General features: G+C 38.8%; 1 protein-coding gene across 1 annotated transcript in view; it reads left to right on the forward strand.

Annotated features, from left to right (window-relative positions):
• The first annotated feature begins 364 nt into the window (after positions 1-364).
• Positions 365-24,154, forward strand: part of LOC132152209 (plexin-A1-like) — a 107,393-nt gene continuing 83,603 nt past the window's right edge. The window contains exons 1-2 of the mRNA XM_059561004.1: positions 365-515; positions 20,455-21,816. Coding sequence (XP_059416987.1) covers positions 20,641-21,816 — 1,176 coding nt within the window. The 5' untranslated portion in view covers positions 365-515; positions 20,455-20,640. The remainder of the gene's footprint in view (positions 516-20,454; positions 21,817-24,154) is intronic.

Raw genomic sequence — 24,154 nt, forward strand, 5'->3', positions numbered from 1 at the left:
CAAGTGAGTTTCCTGTGGTTTTATGCCACTGATAATACAAAGGGATCAGTTTGATTGCTGCTCTGACTTTATGTCTAAAATCTGTGATTGAAAACAAAAATGCTATGGTTCTGAATTTTTGAGAAATGTAACTTATAGTAATTGTAATATATTGTTTATTGTGTATTTCTGTGTTGTCCTATATTGTGTTGTGTTTAATGTTGACACATAATGTCAACAATTTCCACCAAAGTGCAAACTGATTTGGCCATTAAACTTCAGCGTCACAAGAAGGTTTATAGTGTCGTGGCTTTACACGCCGCGAGGTGGCGCTCTAGAGCAGCGTCCGGGCACGCCTCGCACCTCGCGCGTGATTGATCGTTTCCAGCCCAGCCAGTCCTCGCGCTGTTCAAACCGAGGCTGCTAGCTTTGGGAACGCCGACACGCATTCCACTCGCGCCACGGAACGGGATATTTCGGCGAGTTTGGGAATTTAACTATGACTAGGACATGCCATCCAATGTTAATTCGAACGTGTAAGTGCTATAAACGAATTACAAGAACTGTCTACGTTGACATGGATAGAAATGTGAGTAGAAATCTTAATGGCAGTGGTTTTGTAAAGCAGGATTGTGTATCCCAGTGCTACGTTGAGACGAGACTCGTGTAGTGTGTAATTTAAGCACTGCTTTGGTGTTCAAGTGTGGACACCAGCATTTGGCTTTTACACTATACCCGAGAACCATGGATTATTCCGTGCGAAACTTTAAGAACCTAACTTTCGGATTTTGAGTATTGATCACATTTAAAGATTGTGTAGTATATAGCTACACTTAGATCTCTGGTTTACTGGAACCTGGTAAGTTAGTTGGAAATGTGTTTTCACACAATCCTTTTACAATAACATAACCTGGAATGAAAGACTTGGAAACTGTTACCGATTACATTTCCTTGAGCGCTCGGCTGAATTGGCAGCGTTATAACGTATCGGTTTGGTTTACTTGATCCGGTTTGTATACTTTCCAAACAAGTTAAACAAACTCGTGTCGTGGTAGACCGTGTTGTGTCAAAGCATTTCGATTCCAGAGAACAACAGCAAGCGGCATGGTGAGGGATTGTTCTGGCAGGGTTAGGTCACTCAGAACGAAAAGAAACTGAATTTCCATTGGCGTTTTGAGCAATTCGCACGTAAATAGAGACCTGGACGTTTCACTCCGAATTGAAAATGGTCTCGGAACTATGTGTTGTTAAAGGGGCTATTTTTAAACTAACGTCACCCCTCCTGTTTCTCCATCCATTTCTCTAAAAGACACCCTCATCTGAGAGAACAACATGTTGCTTTTGGTCAAAATCGATAGGCTCTAATTGATTTATAAATTATTAGTCACGGTGTGTAGTGTTAAAAGGGCGTTAACAGCAGAACTGGTTATGGAAGCGGTGCATTTGAAGGTTCTGCCGGTCCGTGGGTGTGTATAAGCGCCTACATAGGCTACTATTCATTTTCTTGGTCTTCAATGGATCTGTGATCCTGTGCAGAGCATGGAAACCATATAAACCATTTGCTAGAAGTTGACAGACGTGTTCTGCCCCAACATGACCATTGAGCTCGCGCAGGCTTTTTAATGATCTTTGACAGGTGGGTTTTGGTTACTGATGGTCCTTCAGAGTTTAAGAAATAGACCCTAGTAAAACGATTGGTCGCGACATCTCAGACGACTATTCATGGTCCCTGTCTTTCCCATTGTTATCACGACGTGACGGACATTCAGATGGAAATTGCTAATGTGTTTTCTCAGGCGTGAGAGAATCGTTTGTTTAGACTCTAACGGGGATAATCTCACGGGTTGCCGGTGAAAAACGACCTCGGGCCCTGTGGGTCAGTTTCAGAGTTAAAGACATCTCCCTCTTTTGGACGTCTAGCCTATTATAAATATATTCACGTCTATGTAACGTTAACCAAACCACTGAACGGTAAAGTTGACTTTATTACCTCACCATTAAGAGTCCTGGATCTAACAATTTCAATTCGTCAAAGAACTTTTAAGCTTGCTATAATTTCGATTCCTTAAATGTTTAATAAGGACTTTTTTCATTAGCATTTATCATAAAAAGATGGAGTTTGAGGTCTCTTAGACCCCACACAGGCTAGAATACGAACTTGATGTAGTGTCGAGCAAACTTTACCTCAGAATTAAGACCTGTGAACCTACGAAGTGTGTTTTTACCGTGAAACTCCGTAATCGAGATTGGCGCCGGGAGCGTTAGCGATGTGAGGAGTTTGGAATGTGAACTTGCCCGCGTGCTGCTGTAGAGCGGCGGATGTGCGCATGCGCGCAGGCTTCCTCACTGGTGCGACTGGTTTTTCTCGGACCCACAGCAAAACTAATGACCAAGATTAGCTCCTTTACCAAAATAATTTATCTCGGCAAGACAAAAATGATTGGAAATAAATTGCATGAGGGGGAGAAATAATTACGGAGCGAAAGATACAAGCTCAGCAGTAAATTGGGCACAATGGGAGAGAATTAGGCTATTTTTTTTGTTATAGATTATTATGAGTGGAGCTGTAAGTGAATTTGGACAGATTAAAGATTAATAATCGTGCATGGAAGAGAGATAAAATCTTGGCAAAATTCCTGCTATAATATGTATTACAGTTTACTGTACTATGTATGGTGGTACATATAGTAATAGATTTGACCTACCATGGTACTAAACAGTTGTCCATGGTATGTACATGGATAATACAGTGCTACTTGTCGAAAGTCTCATGGCTGTACCATGGTATTTTTGGTTTGTTAGTGGCTGGTGTTTAACTTTGAGAGTGTCCTCTTTGTATATTTTGAGCTCTTCTTGTGTTGTCATCGTCCCAGGCTGCAGCATGAGAGCTCATAATTGTGGCGTATAGCTCACCCTCTGTTTGACTTCTATTTATAATCTCTCTCTGCATCCTCTGCCATTCTCTCTCTCTGTCCCTCACTCTGTACTGGGTAAATGCTTGTGTGCCGCTTTGAAATCCATAACACAGGGGTTTCAAGCCCCATAACCCGACTGAAAGCAGTCTCTTGGGCTCCTTATGATCTATTGGTCTCTTATAGGCACCATTTTAAGTTGTGTTAGTGAGTTATGAAAATATCGTCTCTGATCAGAAGATGTGACTCCAGAGACATATCACGGCTCTCAAGCAAATCAAAGTGAACTATAGCCGTTACATTACAGGCCATGGACACTATTATGAGCTCTGCACATCAACATACAGATTAACAACCAGTTAGTGAAGTAGACAGTTCACATATAAAAAAAAAACAACAACATATTTTAGTGTGGTTTTCTAGCTGCATTTTTAAAATGAGCATGTTGTGATTAAGCTGTTAACCTGGTAAAACCAACTCAGAAAATTAGAAATGCAGGACGACTTATTCCTTTAAAAAAACAAACTGATTTTACATACATGTCGTTTTTCCTCATTCATATCACATTCTCTCTCTCTCTCTCTTGTCTCATTTTCTTACTTGTCCTAAGGCCAGTGGTGATATTAAAAAGCTTTTAAAAGGCCTGGCTGTTACTCTGTTTGTTAAAGAGAAAACAGCAAAAGGTCTTCTTCACACACAGACACTGCTAACTCTTTCCAACCTTCAGACAGTCACTGCACAGTTTGACCTGCCATGACATCACATGACACTTTTTCTTGCATCCATACTAGTGATATACCGATAAATTGGAAGATTTGCCCATTTCTAGACCATCAGCATGATAACTTGAGCTGATAAGCTGATAACTTTAACCACTTGGCTTTATCCACTATACTTGTTGTTAATGGATAATGGCCAATTCTGGATTTCAAATATTTTATTGAATTTTGAGTGCATGCATGTTTTATCCAGTTGCAATAATTTGTGTTTGTGGCTTACATCACATACATAGGCCTATTGCCTTTTAATTTGACATTGGCCACATCATTATCTAGTATTTATCAAACCACATTGGTCAACCACAATTCAACACACCATACTGGAGACTGATATCATGCTTCAGAATGCAGAAATGCTCCACAAACTTCAGTCAAGACTCTTAGTAAGACAGCAGTCATAAACATTCATTTTGACCTTTGCAGTTTAGCATTCAGCCTGTTTTTGTATATTACGCATACCTTTTGTATTCTGTTGGCATGTGGCTTTTCCTTTGAAGTGCATTAGTGTTACTTTTTTAACGAGCTTTAAATAAAGAATGTCACTGCGCTGAAGTTCAGTAGTCATGACCAAATCTGATCCAGAGCGAGAGAAGCAAGCATTTCAATGTTTCCTTAATTAGAAAATTCTATCACCTTTGGTAAAACTCAGCAACGGAAACTAGTTTTCGGTGGGATGTGGTTTTTCTTTGGATGGCATGTGAACACTTTGAGTTGGCAGTTATACATTATTAATATCCAGCTTTTCCAGGTTTTATTTTCATCCGCTAGACTTAACTTTTTCAAAGGGCCTCCCTTATCTCTCTCTCTCTCTCTCTCTCTCTCTCTCTCTCTCTCTCTCATGTGTGACATCTGTTATGTGGAATGAGTTTTTTCTCAGGAATGACTAACAAAACCATCCTCCTGATTATACTTTAATGTATATAGATGATGTGAACACATCTGTTGCTTCATACAGAAGCTTGTTGCCCTTTGCACATTTAAAGAGAGTCACAGTTTTGTGTTTGTAATGTTGTCGACTTAATAGCACAGTTTGCACAGCTAATGGTAGAGTAGGTGCGTCAGTGTCCAGATCATCCTTCTGTAATTCTCTTCTTGCACAATCTTATGCTATTCGAGAGTTGATCCTTAAAGTCCATGTAAAGCAATATTAAATGTGACTCCAGTGTATTATCGAGACATGATTTCAAGCCCACTCAAAAAAGTCCTAAAAGTTTTAATGGTTTGACTCCACAATTCAGTACTACATTGTTCACAGTATTTGTAACAAATACACACGACAGTATTTTGTTTTCAGCAATACATTTCTAACATTTATAATGTGTAATCTGACTTGCCTTTATACAGACCAGTTTCAGAAGACTTATGATATGCATTGTGTCGGTTTTGCACAGAAAAAGAAAAAAATACAGTTTGAACAGTCGTTGGTGTGACGTGGGAAGCAGCTAGCTGCCACTTTCCCACTGTTTTACCCTCCTCTCATGCTCTTTTTTTGCAATTTCATTGGCTGATTGCTGCTGTCTTGCTTGTTTTTGATAGTGTTCACATCTGTAGCAATTTGGGTTTTTTGTTGCAGACTTAAAACTGATGTGTGTGACTTTGCCACTAAATGAAATTGCTAAATAATGACTGTTTCAAACATAGTCTCACTGCAAACTCACGGCGTTGGTTGAATCAGTGTTGCTCTGGCAAGCTGGATGGGCGTCTCAAACACATTGATGGCGCCACAGTGTTTACACTTTTCAGTGAAATCAAATCGTTTACTTGAAATTGTCTCTCTTAAGTTGAAAATTTAAAACACTTCAGCTTTAAAACATGAAAGGACTTTTGTTTTATGGCGTTGGCTAGTCTTTACAGCTTCGTGTGAAGCACATGTTGTCTTAAACAAATACCTTTTGGTCTCAAGTGGGTTTGAACAGCACAAATGACACGAGTCTGTCCTGTCAGAGAATGACGAGTGAGCAGAATCTGATCTTCAGGCTGTGAATCTGGAGCACAGCGTGGGCTCATGTTTGTGACGTAGTGATACAGTCGGTGTTGTTTGGTCAGAAGCTGAAGTATTGTAGTGAAGTTTACGGTTGTGTGAGTCATGGAGATAGTATGCGACTCAGACAGGAAATGGTCATACATCCATACGGCTGATGCTACATGGTTTTTCTCTCTCTCTGTCAACTTGACTTCTCACATCACTCCCACTCGCTCTGCTTTTTCTCCCCTTTCCTCTGGGTGTTTTCTTCTGCGCTCCTTGCATTGCTCATCTCCTTTGTGTGTCAGTGTTTGGATGTGTTTCTGGTAAATGGATGTGGTCCAGCCCCGAACTGAGATTTGTTTTCCTGTGAATGCAGTCAGTGGCTAAAGCAGCAATCAGGAGGACTGGCATCTACTCCGTATTTTCTGATTGTTTTTACAGTGCAGTGCTTTTAAGTGCAGATTTTTCTAGATCAGGGCAGGGGTTCCCAGCCACATTCCTCGAGATTTCGTAGATCTTAGCTTATGCACCTTATGCTTATGAGTGAAAAAAGCTTTTTTTTTGTTGTTTTTAATAATTTTGGCAAGATTCACTGAAAGACTGAGATGCACTAGTTCAGATCAATGAGGCCTACGATCAGTCAGTTTCAAAACCTGTGCTAACTGAAAGAAAGCAAGCTGACAAAACACAGAATCTAGTATTTGGCAATGATATAGCATATTGAGACAATTGCAAGCAATTGTTTTATTGGTCATTTTAGACCAGATACTCCAACATTGTGTGGGAAAAATCCTAAAAAAGTGCAAAAAAAAAAAAAAAATCCATATTGTTTTGGGAAGTTGTTATACACTGTGTGCGCAAAGTCAGTGAGTTTTAATCTGATGTGATGACATTAACTAGCATTTTCGGGGGAAAAGGACAATCCTCTCTTAATAAAAAAATGACATGAATGTTAAAGATGGTTTTGAAGTTCAGTGTAAATTCAGGGTCCTGGAGCAAAACCAGTTGAAAACCGCTGCACTAAAAGCACTTTCAGAATCACAGTCGCAGCTCTGTTGTTCTCCTCTGTGGTTTCACACAGCGATGCTGCATTGCATTCTCTGCATGTTGCACACACACACACATGCATTCGCTCAAACACACATTTCTCTTCCGTTAGTATTGTGTGCTTTTCTCCTCTTGCAGTTAACCGCACAGCCGTTTAAATAATTCAGCATCTTAAGCTCAGCTTGTAAATAATGCGAGCCCACATATTGCACTGCAGCAAACTCAGTTTAATTTAATACAACTCAATGCATTCATAATTTCCAAAAGCCTCTTTAATGCAAATAGTTTCAGTTGTAAATGACACATGTACACACACCATAGTTTTAATTATAACGTGCTCTAGTGACAACTAATGAGATTTATTTCCTTCAGTGAGTTATGGCATTGCTCAAACAGTGTTCTTCCCATGAGCCAATGCGTCTGTGCTCTCTGCTCTATGTTTGTCTTGCACTAAGTAGTTGTATATCTAGTGCTGTTTTATTACAGGGCTTGCACTATATTCGGATTCCCCTTTGTTTCAGCAATTAATTCAGTCCCAACCACTCTGCAGTAATTCACCCGCAAATGTAAATTCTGTCGTCATTTAGTCATTCCCCATTTTGTTTTCTTTTTCCAAGAAATACAATAGGAGATTTTAGGCAGATTGTTTGAGCTTCTGTTATTCATACGAGGAAAGTTTGGAGCCGAGCACCAAAAAACATCATTACAGTAGCACATATTATACTGTACAATACTTTTTGTGCCTTAAACCTGAACATGCATAAATTATTAACACAATTCCACTATTGCTGCCTTGCAAGCATGTTACAGTGAGGCCTGAAAGGAGCAGTAAGGATTATATATGCATGCAAATTAGTGCATTAAGGTTTGCATAAGGTTTTGTCTGTAGTTTGGTCTAGTAGCACTGTGTGTTTGTGTATGCGATGCTTTCTCTGTATTTGTTTATAGGTTAACTGTTAACAGCTCTGTGCATCGCAGAAATAACATTCCAAATGGCAAATGCATGGAGAGATTAGATGAAATATGGTATTTTATATGGTGGCATAAGTAAGTATTATGCCAAACTTTATGGTGTATTGCAGACTTCTAAAGCTTTGAAACTCTGCTTCGGCAGGGTTCTGGAGCAGGGCGTTTGTGTATGTGAAGGCCAAAAACTCTCACAGATTGCAGTATGACATTCATGCTTTTATTATAATCAGATATCAGAGTGGCTGTTGTGTGCATTGATTGTGTAATCTGTAAATTCTTTACTGTGTTAATGTTGTCATTTCACACTTCACTGCATCTTTTAAGGAGCCTGATTTCACATCACTAACATTCCAGCGGCGTGAGTGGTTATGGTGTGTAAAGATATATATATATATATATATATATATACATAAAAACCATGGAATAAGACCTACACTTGGACAACCCTAACAATTGCCTGCTTTATAAATGAAAGGCTGTGTATCGCATTTGATTAATTTTCTTTTTATTTGGAACTTGATAGACATAATCCAACAGGTAAGGTTACGCAAATTAGTAAATCTGATAATGCAAAAATGGTGCTATGTGACGCATCAAGACTAGCCTAAATATTCGTAATCAATAAATCTGTCTTTAAATCTGTCACTTGTGGTCCATTTTAAAGTTACCCTCGTAAAAAGAAAGGTTTTATTGACTTCATTGGTTCTTTTTACTTCTGTGGAAACTTTATATTCCACAAAAGGGTCTATATAGTTTTAAAAGGTTCTTAATTGTTAATCTTTTGTCCTTTTAAGAACTGTTCTCTAAATGTTTTTTGGGAAAAACCCAAACCACCTTTTCTAATCTTTATTTATTTATTATTTATTTATTTGTTTTTTTTTATGCATGCTCTTGGATTTTTACCATTTTTGCCCAATATATATCATGCATTAAACTGTGCTCTCCACAGGTTTACACATATCTACATCACACATACCATCATGCCACAGTGTGTTTCCATGGCACTGCTCAGCGATGTGTGAGTGTCCATCAGGAATGCGGTGTCACCCACATGAACACGCCGCCCCTGACCCCTTCAACAGCCCTGCATTCATCCATCTCCCTGCCTCTCATTCTCTCGCTCTTACTCTTTGTCTTTGCTGTTTTGTGTTTTCTAAAGGCCCAGAGAGTCACTGGTAATGAGGCAGCGGAGCACTGTTTCCTGCGAGGGAAATGCAGCGGTGTTTCTCTCTCGGGGTCAAATGTTAATCCCACGGGAGCCACTGATGCAAATGAACGCGGCGGTCGAACAACAACAACAGTGTTAATTTGGGCTAAACCCGTTTAGCTGTATGAGAGGCTGTTCATCTTGTCAGAAGTTCATGGAAATGTATCGGTTATTATGGTTTTTGTAAGAAGTGGGATGTTGGTGCATAGTTGCTCATCGCATTTGAAATACAAATCCGTTTTTAGATGCACAGTTTTGGTTTAAACAGTTGGGAGAAGTTTTATTTTAAAGACTTTAATCATGGACTATATAGACATGGAGGACACGTGTGTTGTGTAAGATTTTACATCCCACCTTTATTGTGATTGAAAACATCCTTTAGGATTTCATTGGGTTAGTAAAAGGCTGTGATATTAATAGCGTAAATGTTTCCCATCCACACAACCTTGGTTATGTCAGAAGAAAAGTTGATTCAGGAGTGCAGGAAGTAAATACAATTGAAACAACAACAACAAAAAAGGATTATGACGACAGACTTTCCTATCTTTAGGGTGAAATGCACTGAATCATACACAATAATACTAGAAACATCTAGCCTATTAAAAGAAGAAACATTAGTGGATTTATTACATGGGAGAGTTGATGTAATTACATTTTTATAATGTGTATATAAAACACTTTTCAAACTGCTCTAGACACGCAGGTCATGACGGTAGCGCTCTCGTGAAGTGTGTGTTGTAGAAATAGAGCATTACAGTGGAATTTGATTTGGTCACGGTTGAGTTGTGTGCTCTCCCAATCACTGAGTCATCACATTTCATTCAGTATATCACACATAAAGAATGTGATTTAGTGAATGAGAGATTCAGGAAGTTTTTCCACCTTGTTGTTTTCTCTCACTCTGGTCCTCGAGCGTTTCTTACGGCCGGGGAATGTCGTACACCTGGTTGGATAATCTGATGTGGGATTGTCCGCCTGGTTACTCCCTCTCGCGCCCTTCGGCTCTCATTGGACGGGTTTCTGGCTGGCGTTTGGCTCGGTTTGGTTTGATTGTCCCGGGGCGCTTGGCTCGGCGAGTGGATGAACGGGTCGTGCCAGACAGACGGAAACAAAGAAGCAGGCCAGATCTGTCAGTCATTGGCGGCTGCTCTACAAACACACAAACACACCCACAGAAACACGGCCATGTGGAGAGCTGCATGGGAAACTTCTCCAGCTGCCATTCTGGTGGGCGTTTCCATAGAGTCAGAGCAGCTTATTATCGATTCATCAGTTTCGTAGTAGTCCGAATAATGTTTAAAGATGATGTGCACAAGTCAAGATGTTGTTCAAGAGTGAAACTCCGTTTTCAGTTGATCTCTTTGTTTTTAATATAGTGAGAATATGGAGGAAAACACACCTTGGTATTATTCAGAGACTCAAGTTGCAATTTGGTGCAGATGCCGATATTTATATGGAGAAAAAGTGATGCAATTCTGATGCTTTTAATGTAAAGCAATGAGATCTTTATAACAGTACAGCAGATACTCACATAAACTACGTCTTTGTTAGATGATATTAAATGCTTAATTTGGTCAAAAAATATAATGCAATGCAATGATTGAGAGATGAACAAATAAACTTTCCTCAAACGCCTGATGATCTTGTTTGAGACACACTGATTTTTGTCTGGATAATCAAGTAAAACTAAACTGCTTCAGTCCGGTAAGCATTTATATGAAAATCTTGCTATTATATCAGTTATTCTTACTCTGATAACACAAGGCATGGAGTAGATTGCATGCAACAGGTTTTTCTGCAAACCTTTGAACATGTCGGTCATTAAGACGTTTGCATACCAAATATGATGCAGCAGGTTTTATGGGGTTAAATGTGCAAAGACTCTTTTGCAGTGCTTATATAGCTGCACATCTCGTTTTCCCCAGGTTGTGCTAATGCAGTTTCTTTGTATTGGTTTCATGAGTTTTTTTATAATCGCAGGGTGCAGTCAATCACACCACAACCGGCTTGATTTCACCGCTGGAGGTTTCGATGAGAAATCAGCGTCTTGATTGCGCTGGCGTCACACAGATGATTGCAGGAGACACCGAGAATGTCCTGCACACAAGTCATGCCGGGACGCTTTCCGTCTGTCTGTGCTTCTAGAGGAAACTACAGCATAAATGCATCTGATTGAATAATATCAGTACAGCAGAGAGGAAAAGCTCCAAATCCTCAAAAGACATTCTGAAATGCACAATCAAGTGGAGAATCGTGGTAAACAAAAATATTATATGCATGATCCAATCAAATTCTGATGGATGAAAGAAATCAAGTCTGGCTCTGTTATTTCTTGCTGAAAATACATCAGATTAAGGAGGTTAAATGAGCTGAATGTCATTTCGTGTTGTGTTTGTATGTGATGTCATATCTGAGGTGAGCTTGTTTCGTAGCATTAGAGCATTTATTTGATTGTCATCTCGGTGAGATCAGAGTTGATGTGTCTGATGTAGACAAATACAGTGTGTTTTGGAGACTAGTTAAGACATTTATTGAACTGAAGTCGAGCTCTTGTCAGTAGTGGTTATAAGATTACTATATACTGCACAGAGTATGTTTTACTGCCTAAATCAGCATGTAGCATCAAGTTATTATCTTGGAGATGATCTTCAGAAATCATTCTAATACGCTGATTTGCTGCTCAAGAAACGTTTCTGATTATTATCAGTGTTGAAAACAGTTGCGCTGCACAACAGTTTTGTGAAAATCGCGATGCATTTTATATTTCAGGATTCTTTGATGAATAGAAAGTTCAAAAGAACAGCATTTATTAGAAATAGAAATCTTTTGTAACATTATAAACGTCTTTACTGTCACTTCTGCATCCTTGCTGAATAATAAAGTTTAATAATGACACCTTTTATGTCATTACTCACTATGTTTTTGTACAAGAAAATAAAGTTTTTTCCAAATGATAAATTATATATTTTTGATAGTTGTATATAATGGGGAAAAATACTGTTTCCTGAAATCGCTTTAATGTAGTTAGTGAGATTTTGTTAGGTTATGCATAGTTAACTTTTTTTTTTTTGCATGGCCTGTGGTTTGAAAAAACACAGTCCTCACGATTAAATCTCTCATATCTTCAGTATATCCCCGAGCCCTGTGTGTTTGCACATGTTACCTGTATCTTATGTAAATATTGAGAACTGAGAGGTTAGAACCACACACTGATGTGATGCATGCAAATAAAAACCGCTCAAACTCTCAAGGTGAAAGTGTGTGTGTGTGTTTTAGCGGTGAAGTCGAGCTGGTCTGTCCGGTTGAGTCACTGTTAGAGGTTTCTTCACTGGTTAGGTTATTATGACAGATGCTACTTTTGTTTCTCAGTGCTGTGGTTTGAAGTTTGTTTGAAACCTCATGGATCTGTGGCACACACACTCGTTCTCATGGCCATGCTGTCTATGGAAGTCAATGGCTGCCAGCAACTATTTGGTTACAAACATTCTTAAAAATATCTTCTTCTGCATTCAGCAGAAGAAAGAAACTCATACAGGTTTGAAACAACTTGAGGGTGAGTGAATGATGATCATTTTTCGGGTGAACTATCCCTTTAATGCTGCAGTGCATTTTCATACACGTTTAGAGCATGTTCTTCAAGAGAACTGTGAGGAACTGTGTGTTCATAATAACAGCAGTTTAATATCTTGTAAACTTCTCAAACTTCATTTTCCTCAAAGTCAGTAAGCGCCTGATTGTGACATCACCTTTCCCTGAAGTTGCAATCAGCACCTGTTTTATACAGAACACACATTCACCATCTCTCTCTCTCTTTTTCTCTTTCTCTCGCTCTCTCGCTCTCTTGCTGTGTGCAATGGCGCAAATCTGCAATTCAATTTGCAACAGTTTAATTTGTGTTTAAGATGCAAATGTAGCCTTTCTGATAATGAGAATGCTAAACAGAGAGAAAGTGTGCTCACACACTCATTCATTAGCTCACAGTGTCAGCACACACACACACACACACACACCCATGCACGAAAATTAGACGCAGAATAGAATTATCTATCTGTAAAGGTCACAAAACGAGAGTGGAGGTGGCCAGAAAATAAATGGGATGGAGAATTTCACTCTTTGACTGTTTTAAAGACCACTAATACACAAGATACGAAACCAAAAGAGAGACTGGAAACAAAATAGGAAATAAATGAACGTGTGTGTGTGTATTACATTTTTATATAAATACAATATTTTATATACAATATAAATAAAATATTACAAATACAAAAAGAACAATTTAACTTTTTTTTTTCAATTTCAGTGTGCATTTAAAATGCATACACCGTAAGTAATTTAATCAAATTAAACTTGAAATCACAATTATGACTTCTTTTTAAGGCTTTGTAAACTAATAATAGCAGTAAAGTATAAACTTGAGCACTGTATTATTCTTTTTTTAAGTTACATAGTATTAATAGTATAGTTAAAATGTATTATATACTGACATTTTTTTTGTGAAATTTTAAATAATTAAAATATATATTCAATAAAATATAAAAAAATATATAACATGTTATTAATTTTAAGTTTGCCTTTAAAATTAAATTGAATGCTTAAAACACATACAGTAAATCATTTAGTAGCATTAAACTAGGAATCACAGTTATTTATTTATGACTTCCTTTAAGGCTTTGTAAGCTAATACTGCAGCAAAGTGTAAACTAGAGCACTATGCATCATTCTTTTTTATAGTTATATTGATTTGAAGTATAGTTATACGCTTGTTTTCTAGTAGATTAGGCATTGCACACGCAGATTGCAGAGGTTTTTCACCTGTTCATCATGCATCTGATTTCATTTAGAGAGTACATGTAATGCACTACTGCACCGGAAAAAAACAATCCATCCGCTTCTGAAATTCACTTGATTTGCATAACACCATGTGACTGGAATTTAAAGAGCACCCTAATAACTCATTGCAAAACATGGCAGTGGATGTGATGTAATAATGCCGATAGACAGGTGAACGAATGCAGCATTGAGCCTGTTTTACTAGTTTGTCGTTCATTCCCTCTGTGTGTCATGAATATTCATGCATGCAAATGTTCATGCGTGTGTTATTAAAATCATGTAATGACTGTGAGATCGACTGCTCAGATGTGCGTCTCCTCTCAGATCACACGTCAGTCTCATTCTGCTGTTGTGGAAGGTGATGACACTGTTTGATTTAAAGAACGTGCACAGTTTTATCTCGTGTTTTATCTGTACTGTACTGTATCTTATGCTTCACTGACCGTGTGTTGTGGCAGAGTAGGAAACCTAAAAGACAGACATGTCGCTGCTTCACTCGTTTTCTTCGGTCCTTCTCGTTTCCTCTGGAATGTTAACTGGCTGAACCCTCACAAGTCGTCGGTGCAGGGGATTCTGGGTAATGGTCTCGTAATCCCAATAGCTAGGTGATGTAATGGAAGGGGTTTGGTCATCCTGGTCTGTTTTGAAGTAACTTGAGACAAAACGTTCAGGTTTTCTCCTTCATGGTCTCCAGTTGGATGATTTTAATGAGAGCACATCTCTAAATGCTTTCAATTCACACTCCTAGACGAATCACTCTGCTGTGAAGGACTGGCATGAAGTCCAAATATTAAATAAAGGCTGAGGGATGTTCAACAGACACGCTTTCATAGCATCATGTCTGTTGAGCAAAACAGGCAGAGGTTGAAGGTCATACTTAATATACTTTATATTAATAATATAAATACTTAAGCGCTTTCCACTACCATGAATCACTGCTAATGACATAATGAGTCATATGCTCTCAAATTTGAAGAAATTAATTTTTGATTTGTTTTAGTGTAGTACCTTGGGGTATTATTGTGTAAATGTTATGCATACAGATAATAAATGTTGGATGTGCATGGATATATTCACCCCCCTCCAAACACAGAACACTGTTTCTTCAGTGACGTATCTTTACTGCTGGATAAACACGTGAGTTCAGTTTTGCATGCGGTTCGTTTGTCCGCAGCTTATTGACTGTTTAATTAGTGGAGATGCGCTCCATCTGAGAGGCGGGTACTGTAATTGATATGCCACAAGTAATAAATCAGCCGGCCGCCTGCCACCACTCGCCATTATCTGAGGAGACGGGTTTAGAGGTCTGTCCCCAGTGTGTGGACGTGAATTTATGCTGTTTTCTGAAGCAGAGGAGCTGTGAGACGACTCGCAGAGTAACGTGTCCTCGGGCAGCTCTGGGAAAAATAGAGAATGAATTGACTTCCATATTAACTGTGTCTCATGTTCCTTATGCTGAAATATACTCCAGCACTTGTTTCGTTGGTGTGTGGCGGTTTCTAAGGATGAATCTCACAAAACCTGTCAGGAACGTTTCTTGCCCGAAGCATTTTTTGCTTCAAGATAATAAAGAATGTTTTTAGGACCATTACAGGTTTTTGCATTGTATTGCATTTCCTTGATGCTGTGGTTGTTTTAAATAATAATTGAATAAAAAGTTCTAAAAAGTGTTTCTTCTGTTTTTGTGTATCCATATATATTTTGCAGTTGCAACATAATGTTATGTATAAATATATTAAAAGAAAACTGATAAAATATGTAAAAAAAAAAAAAAAATTCTATTCATTTTAATATCATTGTCATTTCACAGTGCATCATGGGATTGTAGTTCTTTCACTAATTAAAGCCTTTAAATTCAGTTTTGTCTTTTTCTTAGATTTTCAAATGAATTTATTTTTTGGCTGTTTCCTTCGCAGAGTCTGTGCAGAGTGTAATGTTGTGGCTTATAACTTTCTAAATACTTTTTGTTTTTTTAATCCTTACATTCATTTTTACTTTATTTATGCATTTAGCAGACGATTTTATCCAAAGCAACTTAGTGCATTCAGGCTAACATTTTTTACCTACTTGCATTACATTTTTACATGCAATCACAAAATGTTGCCAGGGTGTTCTGACTGGTTGCTGGTGGTTTCTGTCTCATTCAAATATTGTTAGATCAGATAATGGGCTCATATAATGGTCGGATATGAATTGTGATTTTTATTGTAAATGTGTGGTAGATGTCATGAGTGCAGTGAACTGGACAGGTTTCAGGAAGCTCAAAGCTGCATGCAGGGGCAGGGCTGGCGATGAGGTTGTGTGATGGGGGTTTAACTCCTCCATGCTGTGTAAAGAGGGTTAAACGATGGGGGAAGTGTAAACAACATCTGTTTAGCCCCCCACCTTACTTCAGTTTCTGACTAAATACTGGTCACTACATGTAATACTACAGTAAAACAGTGTCACATGCTTTTAGATTCTAAATCTACGTTCATTGTTTGAAGAAATTAATTTTTGATTTGTTTTAGTGTAGTACCTTGGGGTATTATTGTGTAAATGTTATGCATACAGATAATAAATGTTGGATGTGCATGGATATATTCACCCCCCTCCAAACACAGAACACTGTTTCTTCAGTGACGTATCTTTACTGCTGGATAAACACGTGAGTTCAGTTTTGCATGCGGTTCGTTTGTCCGCAGCTTATTGACTGTTTAATTAGTGGGATAATGAGCTGTGAAATGACTGTGCCATCGCTGACTGGGCCACTTCCTGTGCACTCATGTTTTCCTTCCTGTCCAGTTTAAAAGTTCAGTTCAAATATCAGAAGTGTCAGTATATAAGACGTTAAAAGTGAAACATTGCCCGAATATTATATAATTGAAGCGATTCAAATTTAAATCAGAAAGTGCCTTCCAGTTCAAATAAGCTTATCTTTGAATAAACCTTGTGTAAAAGTGTCTTTAGGCATTTAAAAATTAGTCAATATTGCTGTAGCTATAAACGTTAAACCGTTTTCGCTCAGAAATAGAAAGTACATTTCACAAGCAACCAGCAAAGAAAGCATTGCATGTAATGTGAAATTATGTAGAAAAACTGAAATCGTATTTTCAGGTGAAATATACTCAAAAGCATTTTTACAGTGTGGAAAGTCTTGAGCACATTGCATTGTGGGATTGATTATCTGTAATTCAGATTTTTTCAAATATAACAGCACATCATTTGAGTAGGCATATTGTGCACATAATGCTTATTGTACTTTCTTTTTAAAAAAGTATATGCCATAGTTTGTCATACAGTTTCTGTGTTTTTTCCCAACTGAGGATACTGGGTCATAGGAGTATATTGCTTTTGTGTGTGCGTTTTAATCCACTCCTGTTTGGGAGTGTATTCTGTGTGTGTATTTGCGCTCCATCTGAGAGGCGGGTACTGTAATTGATATGCCACAAGTAATAAATCAGCCGGCCGCCTGCCACCACTCGCCATTATCTGAGGAGACGGGTTTAGAGGTCTGTCCCCAGTGTGTGGACGTGAATTTATGCTGTTTTCTGAAGCAGAGGAGCTGTGAGACGACTCGCAGAGTAACGTGTCCTCGGGCAGCTCTGGGAAAAATAGAGAATGAATTGACTTCCATATTAACTGTGTCTCATGTTCCTTATGCTGAAATATACTCCAGCACTTGTTTCGTTGGTGTGTGGCGGTTTCTAAGGATGAATCTCACAAAACCTGTCAGGAACGTTTCTTGCCCGAAGCATTTTTTGCTTCAAGATAATAAAGAATGTTTTTAGGACCATTACAGGTTTTTGCATTGTATTGCATTTCCTTGATGCTGTGGTTGTTTTAAATAATAATTGAATAAAAAGTTCTAAAAAGTGTTTATGTATAAGTTATTGAATGCTTATAAATAACTAAAGCTTGTGGTAGATGTGTCAGTAAATAAAGGTTGTATGACTGTAATGTGTTTGCACAGTAGTCTGTCTGTGGTTTTAGGAAGTGTGTGAGGGGCTCGTTTGACAGAAGTAGTATCTGATGCCAGTGACAATATTGAGCTAGACGGAGATCCGTGAACTAAATAACATCTTAGATAACTGCAGCTTGCATGGACATATATAATATTCAGCGGCTGTTTCAATCATTTAGTGTCTGTGGATTCATTGATTGGTGTCATTTAAGCACTTACTGATCGTCTGAAGTGCAGGTAATCATGAGAAATTGGCAAATCTAAAAGTGGAAGATGAGAACACAAGATGAAAGAAAGCCTTCAGGGATGTTAGACAAGATTTTTTTTTATCTCTTGATGAGATTGATAATTCTGCTCCGTTGTCAGTACTTTCTGAGGCGTTTAGGGAGACATTCTTTCATTTATATTTTCACATTCATTCGTTTCAATGCTCGTATCTAAACTCGCTACAGATACTTGTGTGTTGACTGTTTTAACTGTTTCATTGCCATGTAGCTGTTGGAGAACACCATTTCACTCAAAGTACTCGCATTTCACTGCTGGTTATATATACTTTATATAATCGTGTATGTGACACACAAAAAATCTTGAAGGACACATAGGTGTACTTTGGTTTGTTACATATGGTCGACTCTGTCATGAGAAAAGTGGTTTGAGAATCTCGTACAGGTTTCTGCCTTAATCATTTATTTCGTGCACATGCATACAAACATTACACATGTTAATGCAACAGGCATAAAATATAGCCTAATTTTATGATTTGCCTTACTGTGGCGGTACCATAGTAAAGTGATGGCATGGTACTGAATGGTTAAAAAATTAATGTACTTTTGTAGTATTGCAAATAATACCACGGCATGGGTTACACACTGGCAATGTTTGTAGGGGTTACCATACTTGCATATATGGAAAAATAACACAACAATTCAAAGTTTCTATATAAAATATGAAAACAGCTTATCGCTGAAATGGAATCGTTTTAGTCGGTTGGTCCTCTGCTGATAGACAGGAATACTTTCCCTTTTCCGGTCCATTTTCACGCATGTTTCTGGAGCTCTATGGAATGATGCCACTTCCCATCATCTCGTCCTTGGGGAATGATGGACAGATAAGAAGGGCCTCAATCACCCGAACAGGAAAAAAGCAATGGAGATAAGAAATGGGCAAAGAAAAAGAGAGAGAAAGGAAAACATTCTTCCTATTTTCCCTCTGCTCTATCTCCCCTTTTTATTTCCTTTATCTTTAATCGTTTTCGCTTGCCTCTGGCTCTCTCCTGTTGCTGAGATTTTCCCTTTTTTGTGGTTCTGGCACCCATTTTTTTCCCCAAGTACAAATGGTGAAGGAGAACTGATTTGTTTGTTTGGATTTATTTTCCATCATTAGCAGAATCACAGTCTGTTTTTACTAACAATGAAGTAGGTAGTAATTTTTATCAGGTGATTTTATCCAAAACAACTACAGGTATATTTCCTCTGGAGCAACCTGAGGTTAGGTTTCAACCATAGACTGCATAAAAACATGGGCGCAGTGTCTGTGATGTCATCCGTAGTTTTCTGAAGAGCATTTTTAAAGCCCAAAGTGGGTGGAGCTGGTTGCTGAAACCACACCCACCCAGCTCAATGGTGGTGTCAACAGTGGAAATTCACCGGTCACTCAAGTGGCCACGCCCTTAATTATGCAGAACTTTAAGGCTTAATATAATTTAAACAGATGGCTAATAAAAGAATTCACCCAACTCACATGAAGGGCAAAATTAGCTATATAGACCAAAAACAGTTTTTGTACCAGGCTGTAAACATATTTTTTTCTGCTGTAAAGTTGGGCATTTTAACATGGGGGGGGGGGAGGGTCTATGGGATTGACTCCCTTTTGGAGCCAGCATCTAGTGGCCAGTCGATGAAAAGCAGATTAAGTCACTTCCGTGTTGGTTTCGAGAGAGAATAAAAGGTTGCCGCTTGGTTTCAAGGCCGCCCTTTTGAGTTACCAGTCCAGATTTTTATTTACTGTAATATCAGTTCTGGGTTTGTTGATCTGTTGACTTTAAACGGCAATGTCTAAACCAGGGTTCATCAAATCTTATTGCATTTTTGAGGGACCCTGGTCTTAACTTATTGCCCAGTTACTATTAATAATTAGTGTATAGTCCTAGCATATTTTTAGCACAGTTTACTGGATTGTCACCACTTTGGATCATTAAGCCTAACCATGGCGTAAAGCTATAAATTAATCTTCATAATTCACTCTTCTTGGCTTTATAGTGCAATCTGTGTTCTCAGACCTGTGAATTTGAAAATGACGAGATATAAATCATTTCAAGATGACTGAAACGGCACAATATCATTTTCTGTTTCATTTTCTGAAACGGAACAATATAATTTTCTTCTACCCTTGTAAAGTTCAGAACAACTTCAAGTGTTTCAGACCTTAAAGACTTACTTTAGGCTTGCTCGTTTTCAGGGCTCTTTTAAAGGTGCACTGTTATGTACTTGCATACTTTATCTACACAAAGCTGCTGTCAGATGCTTTGTGATGATGGATGACTTATGCCCATATTGAAGCAGGACTAACTCTATAGCTGTGGTCTTGCTTAGTGAAGAGTTTGTACACAATGTGTCTCCAATCCATCTTCACCCTCAGAGCTATCAGTCTAAGTAATTAAAAGCTGACACGGTTCACCTCATTTGACCACACGATTCTAAATGATTTGTGGCAAAATGAAAGATATCGTCTTAACTCTCTTTCCTCACTGTTTGACTTTGATAAATGATGTATAATGAATTGGATATGTTCCATTTGCACTCATAATGTTTTTTGCCCTGTAGGAGCCCAGGACGAGGAATTGAGGTGGATGTTAAAGTGGATGACTATTGTGTGAGAAGGCAAGGAACCGTTCAATCAATAAAGCCTGTGCTGAGTCCCTTTCTTGTTTACTGAGTTCGTCTAAAAGTCCCTGATTGAAGACGAAGTGTGGACCACCATATTCTTCACTTGCGAGGACCAGGGCAGATATGTGGCCTCAGCAGGGGCCACAATGCTTTATTAGCCCAAGGACTGTGGTGCTCTTTGGGCTGCTGTCTATCTGCATATTCCCCCACCTTTCTGGAGGCTCCCCAGATCCATTTAGGTTCTTCTTGCCTCCTGACTCTGGTCTAACGCATTTAGCCATCCATAACAAGACAGGGGATGTGTACGTTGGTGCGGTAAACTGGATCTACAAGCTTTCTAGCAACTTGACCAAGTTGAGGAGTCATATGACCGGTCCTGTAAAGGACAACGAGAAATGCTATCCACCCCCAGATGTACAGATATGCCCCCATGACCTTGCCCCAAACAGTAATGTGAACAAGCTGCTGCTTATAGACTATGCCCAAAACCGACTCATTGCTTGTGGAAGCACCTCACAAGGCATCTGTCAGTTTCTACGACTGGATGATCTTTTCAAGCTTGGTGAGCCACACCACCGTAAGGAACACTACCTCTCCAGCGTCATTGAGTCGGGAACCATGTCTGGGGTCATCATCTCTGAGGGTCAAATCAGCAAGCTTTTCATTGGAACTCCAATCGATGGAAAATCAGAGTACTTTCCAACTCTTTCGAGCCGTAAGTTGATGGCCAATGAGGAAGATGCTGACATGTTCAGCTTTGTCCACCAGGACGAGTTTGTCTCCTCCCAGCTGAAGATCCCCTCGGATACGCTGTCCAAATTCCCGACGTTTGACATCTACTACATATACAGCTTTCGCAGTGAACAGTTTGTGTACTACTTGACCTTGCAGTTGGATACCCAACTTACTTCTCCTGATGCCAGTGGGGAACAGTTTTTCACCTCTAAGATTGTCCGACTCTGTATTGATGATCCAAGGTTCTACTCCTACGTGGAGTTCCCAATCGGATGCACCAAAGATGGCGTAGAGTACCGACTGATCCAGGACGCCTACTTGGCCAAACCCGGAAGGCAACTTGCAAACTCTTTGGGCATATCCGAGCAAGAGGACATATTGTTTACAGTCTTCTCCCAAGGCCAGAAGAACCGGGCCAAACCCCCAAAAGAGTCAGCACTCTGTCTGTTCACATTAACTAGAATAAAGGAGAAGATAAAGGAAAGGATTCAGTCGTGCTATAGAGGAGAAGGCAGGCTGTCTTTGCCCTGGCTACTCAACAAGGAGCTACCATGCATCAACTCGGTAAGTCCACTCTCTGATAGCAGGCCATGAAGACACACTGCATGGCTACATTGATTGATTTTTTTGGGTTGGATGAATGGGGGTGCCTCAGTAATGTCCCCTGCCAGAGGTCAACTTCTGTTATCTTGAAGCAAAGGGTTATTGTGATTAGATTTAAGTGGAGAAGTTGTAGATCAGACTAGGGTTGTGAGGGTGGGACAGCTGGGAGTGTTAAGGAGTGGCTTAGTAAAGTCTACTAGATGAGTAGAGTCTCTATTCATTGTGTTGGGGACTGCAAATTTGAGGGCGGCCTTCATTAAGACTACTTACAACTATTGTCAAGAACCTGAAGACCTAGATGATTACCATATGTCTAACTGTGTCTAATAGTCTAACGTTATTTAAATTGTTGTAGAATATAAATATCACAAGCACTCTTCCTGTCACCCACCTCCTGTTTCCTTTTGCGTCCATTCTCTCTTGTTGTCTTTCTCCCAAGTGCTTCCATTATTCAGTCAGACAGGAACATCATTAGGGGAGTTGAGTAAATTTCATGAGTTGCTCTCTCGCTCATGCTTTCTAATTCGTTTAGCAAGGCTTGATCCCATCTTCTCTGCCATCAGGGTCCGTTGGGTCCAGGGCTTGCTTTTCGTCCTCTCGTTCGCTCACTCTTAATCTATCTCTCCTCATTCGTCTCTGTTCATCTCACTCGCTCTGTCTTTATTGGGGCTTTCAGTGGCAAAGAATGGCTTTCATTTAACCAAGCACTCAGAGATTAAGATCCCCAATTTTATTTTTCTGACTCATTCCAAATTGGTTCGATCTTTGCTCTTTCTTTATATTCAAAGTCTATCAGTAGAGCTCTAAGCGGGTGGAATAATAGAGAATGATATACCCTTTTTGAAGCAAAACAGCGATGAATGTGTGATGTCTAAATACTTGGGCTCTTCACACTGTGCTTACTACTGGCTTAGTTTATTTTTAAATCCTTGCTTATGGACATTTTTAATCATGGTTATCCCTGGTCTTTACACAAGTTTCCCTAAATTTCAGTCCAAAAATTCTACAGTTTAAAACCATTAAGGAAGATCCTTAATGAGGGTTGACTAGTCATCCAACTAACTAGTCAATTAGTGATTTGGTGGCAATTACAGTGCTGCTTTTAAATGGAGGCTTATTTCACAATTGTAGCAGGGACAGTTCTTAAATTGTTGTATAAAAACAACTCAACAAAACTTCTTTAACCTTGAATGGTTGAATGCAGAGTGAGTATCACCCTGCGAGTCCAAATGCTCAGGTTTCATTGAAGTTCATCCAAGATTCACATAGAAACGTGTTATGCTAGATATTTGGAGCCTTTGTCATTTCAATTTCAAAAAGCTCTTTAAGATTTTTTTCAGAGGTTATGCTAGTTTTTAATAACTGTTAGAAAAGGTTTTGTTATTGTTGCGCAGTCTATATTGAAATCAAAGTGTCTGCTTATTTTTGGCACAGTCCATGGTGTAATATATAAATCATGTTTAAAAATATTGTTTCCATACAAATGTTCTTTCATTTTCTGTAATCTTTATCAGATTCAAATTTGCTTAATTTTTTAAACCACAACACAAACATTTTGACACATTGTTTGGCTTTGTAATAAGCATTAAAAGAATAGTTCACTCAAAAATCTAATTTCTCACATTTACTGACCTGAAGATGCATGTCAAATGAGTTTGCAGTGACATAATGGTGAGTAAATTATTACACTTTTTAGTTTTCAAACTATTCCTTTTGATTATCCTTGTTAAATTTGGTGGTGGTTGTTGTTGTTGGCGTGCAGCTTGACGTCAGTGATTAAGCACACCACTAATTAACTTCTTAAGTACTGCATGTCTGACAGAAGCGCCCCACCTGTAACGGGTTCTTACTCACAAGGATATAAATGAGCCATTTAAATCGCATCCAAAACAGAATGCTGAAAATCTGGTGCTGCTTAAATGATTCATGTCGATCAGGCAGCATGCTTAATAACTTGTTTAATGCAAGAAATCTAAACGCAGTTTATACAGTCATGTGTCTCTCTCCATCTCGCTCTCCCTGTGGAATGTGGTGTGTTTGGTTTCGCCTCTGCCCTGGGCAGACACATAATCATCAGTCTGAAAACATCTCATAAACACACTCACGAACGTCTATTGTTGTGTGGTTATGTGTGTGAATGTGTGTGTTGGTATGTCCCTCTGCAACCTGTTTAGTCCTGCATTCGTTTTCACTTCACTAGTAAAGTGTGAATGTGTGTTTGTGTGTTTGAGAGAATGTAATTACTTTAGCACATACACTTTTGAGTGAATGCAATGCTCATCTTGTCTGTGTGACCCAT

The sequence above is a fragment of the Carassius carassius genome, chromosome 10, assembly GCF_963082965.1.
Source record: "Carassius carassius chromosome 10, fCarCar2.1, whole genome shotgun sequence".
NCBI lineage: Eukaryota > Metazoa > Chordata > Actinopteri > Cypriniformes > Cyprinidae > Carassius > Carassius carassius.